The sequence below is a fragment of the Bombus flavifrons genome, chromosome 16 (genome assembly GCF_040668555.2).
Source record: "Bombus flavifrons isolate JBK064 chromosome 16, iyBomFlav1_principal, whole genome shotgun sequence".
NCBI lineage: Eukaryota > Metazoa > Arthropoda > Insecta > Hymenoptera > Apidae > Bombus > Bombus flavifrons.
The window spans coordinates 1,489,031-1,492,825 of NC_138457.1; the positions used below are offsets into that span (position 1 = coordinate 1,489,031).

The 3,795-nt window shown below is 48.3% G+C and overlaps 1 protein-coding gene across 1 annotated transcript; it reads right to left on the reverse strand.

Annotated features, from left to right (window-relative positions):
* Window positions 1–272: 272 nt before the first annotated feature.
* Window positions 273–2,125, reverse strand: LOC138188095 (uncharacterized). The gene is made up of 2 exons (XM_069129575.1): window positions 1,123–2,125; window positions 273–1,046 (listed from the first exon to the last, which is right to left on the reverse strand). The coding sequence occupies exons 1-2, from the start codon at window positions 2,098–2,100 to the stop codon at window positions 1,014–1,016; spliced, it is 1,011 nt and encodes a 336-aa protein (XP_068985676.1). The 5' UTR covers window positions 2,101–2,125; the 3' UTR covers window positions 273–1,013.
* Window positions 2,126–3,795: the final 1,670 nt, after the last annotated feature.

Sequence of the window (3,795 nt, forward strand, 5' to 3'; positions counted from 1 at the left end):
TGAAATCGATAACTATCCTCCATTTCTGTTTTCCTGAGGCGTCTAATTTTTTTGGAACTACCCATATCGGAGAGTTATAAGGAGATTCGGATTCTTCTATAATATTTTTCTTCAACATGTCTCCTATTTGTCGCGAAATCTCGTCACGGTGACATTCCGGTGGTCTATACGATCGTGTGTTAATAATTTTGTCTTTAGTTAACGAAATTGTGTGCTGAGTTAAATTAGTACAGGGCAAAAGATCGGTTTCTAAATTAAAGATGTCGATATAATGGAGAATAATCTTTTCGATGGATTCACGGATTGGTTTTTCAATGTGATCTGTTCTCACTAGGCTTTTTAGTTTTGATACGTTGGAAAAGTCATGAGAATTTTGAATATTGCTAGAAATTTCAATGTTTTGCTCACCAGTGTTGATAAAACATACTTTAGTTGGTTTGCCTTCCAGATAGATTGTTTGAACTCTGTTTTCTCCAGGAGTTAAGTGTATTGGTTTCTGAAATAAAATGGTTTTGTCGTTTAGTCGGATTTTGTCATTGGATATTGAATAGTTATACTTCTCTAAACATGGTAGCCCAATGATTCCATCTTCGATAATAGGGAAGTTGTTCGGTACTATGTGAAAAATGTGATTTTGTCCAAAAATTCGTTTCGTTACGTATTCGTTAGTTTCGTATTTGTCTCGTCCCATAGAAAATTTTTGTTTAGGCCCTATTTGTATCGCGTTGACAGTTTTGTTACGTTTCACCAGGTTTATCCCTGCTCCTGTGTCGACCAGAAATACTCGCTCTTCGGTTCGGGTTGACAAAGGTATTGCGAGTAGTCTTCCCGTGGCGATGTTGACTCGTACGTCTCGTACGGTTCGTCCATCTCCTGGTTCGATGTTGTTTCTTGTATTTCGCCCCTTTCCTGGACTGCCTGAATCCTTGCGGGTGGTCGATCGCGCTGGCTCGGTAGTAGAAAATTTTGACACTTGTTGGCAATATGTCCCAGCTTTCCGCACTTAAAGCACTTCATCTGCGCGCGTTCAGCAGGTGGTCTATTTTCTATTTGGTTAAATGTAGCAGGTTTCTGAGCTGCTGGCGTGTTAGGCGATCTTGATGGTACATTAGATCGTCTTACCTGCATTGGCTGGTTGTTTGCGCGATTACTAGCGGAAGGTAAGCGATTACATGACCAATTAGGTTGTCGTTCTTCTCGCAAGTAGCGTTCTACATCGGCTGCCTTTTTTTCAGCTTCCGAAAGATTCAAGGGTTCACTGCTTAATAATATTCGCCCTATGTCGCGTCTGAGTCCCTTTAGGTACACACGAACAGTCTTCTTCGTGATTTCTTCGGTCATAATTTTACGTGTCAGTGGTTGTGGGTACTCATTAGTTACTGCGTACAGCAAACGGTTGAGTATTCTTCTAAACCGAATATTAAAACTTTGCACTGATTCCTCGCGCCCCTGTCTCAACTCTCGTAATTGTTCTTGGTACTCATCCGAAGTCACTTGTGCTGCTAAGTTATTTCTCAGTGCGTCGTACAGATCACTGTAACACTCAATAGGAATGTTGCGAATACTTTGGGCTGCTTTCCCCACGATTTTTTCCACTTTTATTGCTTTTAGCAACAGATCTTGCTCCATACAGCGATCCTTCATACTTCTCACTTCTTTGATGAAGTCTTCAACTCCTACATCATCATCTCCGTTGAGCGTTGGGATGTAGCGTATTGCATCCTTAGCTCGTAGAGTGGGAGAAGCGGGCGGAAAATAGCCTCTTTCTTCCACCTCGGGTTGTTCGATGTTGAGGTGAACAGGTGGGATGTCTGGAGCTGCTAACCCTGACAGTTTGCGTGCTTTTGCCATATTCCCGGTGCGATTGATTGCTGTCGATGCACTTTCATTGTCTTCGGTGATAATGGAAGCAACGTCATCGGTCGCAGGGGATCCGAACCCAGTCCGTAGCGCTGCGACGGTTTTCCCGAGATTCTCGATTTCTGCTGCCCTGTGTCTGTTCTCTTCGTCATTTTGCATAGACAAACGTAACATTTCCTCTCGTAAAAGGGCAATATTCTCGTTCTGTTTTTGAATACTGTCCCGTATTGCTCGCAACATTGGGTCAGTTGAGGTTGAAGTTTGAGATTCGTTTGACTTAGACATTATTGCGCTGATTTCACTTTTATTGTCACTTCGCTTGGTTCGTGATAGTTACTTTGTTGTTGCGGATAACCGTAGTCCCAAATAATTCTATCTTCCGTAGATGATGAATGTCTTTTGGTTTCCGAACAAACACTTTTCACTATCCTGGCAGGATCGCCAAAATGTCACGTAAAATTACACAAAAGAACAACAAAAAAGAATAAAAAAAGGAAACTTTATTTTTCTTCTAGCACTTGGTTTTACAATCTACCTCCGAGCTCTAAGCGTGACCTTTTAAGACTGAAGCTCTTATGATTTTTTGACTTTCGATCGGATCCGATCACTTTCTTTTGTCATCCCTCAACATCCCCACCGTCCATGCATTTGCTAGGCGTCCGCGGCCGTTGCCACGTGCTCTTTCTTCTAGAACCTTCGGTGGAAGGACCGTTGGGATGTTGATGGTTCATTAGGCACTTCAGCGATATACATTGTCGCCGAGTGCCGCCACATCTTTATCTCCGATTTTAAAGTGAGCCGGTCGTGACATCGGCGTGGCAGCCCCCGGCCTCAGCAATGGCGGCTGCCACCTCTTCCGAGGTGACCGAGTCCTCCAGTCCGGTCACTCTTAGCTCGGCCGTCCTTCGCGGCACGGTTACCTTGGCGGGCAAATCCTTCAGCGTGGCCGTCATCCGCTCGGCCAGTCGCGATACTTTGCTCCCAGCGTCCTGGCCTGAGATTTCGAACAGCAGCGCCCCCGTGATCGCTCTCCTCGGTCTTAACTCCGTGGTGTCGAGTTCGGAGAGCTTGACTTTCCTCTTCACACCGACATCGCATCCCTGTACGTGAAGCCCGCGCCGTCCCTCACGGTGAGTGATACCGCGGCACACCGTGGGGATTGGGGAAGGCCCGGCACTTTCTCGCCGCGCAGGTCTCGCCCACTAGCGTTACGTTTCTTTCCTGCCCCGATAGCTCTGGATTCATCGCCGCTGCCCGCTCCTCGCGTGGATTCCCTTCCCGTGCGGGGGCGTACCGAAGGCGGCCACCTCCGCGAAAGTCGCCGTTCCGGGCGCCAAGGACCCTGTTCCCAATATCGACGACGGAACAGACGACGATACCCGACCTTTGGTTCTTGCGTCCTCGGTCGGCGTATGGACCGTTGGAAGAGGTTGCGCCGTGGGCTTCCTGTTCTTTCTCCTCGCACTCCCTCTTCCACCTCCTATCACGGTAGTGAATCCTGCCTCGTCGGTCGACGACTCCACGGTCGACCGCGAGGTGTCTGTCGCCGACCGCAATCGTGCTTGCACGGTTCTTGCGGCGACGCCAGCGTCCGTAGCCGGGGGGATCGTCCCCCCCCCCCCTTGCATTATTTCTCGCCGACACTCCTCCAACTTGCGGAGGTACAGGACCTTGAGATCCTGTTCTTGAGACGATGACCAGGGGTGTGGTGGAGGTTGGGGAGGGGGACCCATAATCGCTCCCGTTGGGGCCGCGGGAGCATTTCCTTTCGTCTCCCTCGTAAAGGTGATCCCCACTTCTTGTCCTTCACCGTCGTTGTTACCACCTTTGTCTGCCCTCTCCGTGCATTCCTTGGTCAGCCGTTCTACCGTCTCTTGGAGACGATTGACCTCTCTTTCCAGAAGGCGATCCTCCTCCGCAGGTACGTGACGTCCT

Bases quoted from the DNA above. Each gene is read 5' to 3' on its own strand.
- LOC138188095 (XM_069129575.1), bottom strand. From the start codon at position 2,100: ATGTTGCGAGCAATACGGGACAGTATTCAAAAACAGAACGAGAATATT. The intron at 1,047-1,122 runs GTAAGACGATCT...TTAACCAAATAG, and splicing joins CAAACAACCAGCCAATGCAG to AAAATAGACCACCTGCTGAA.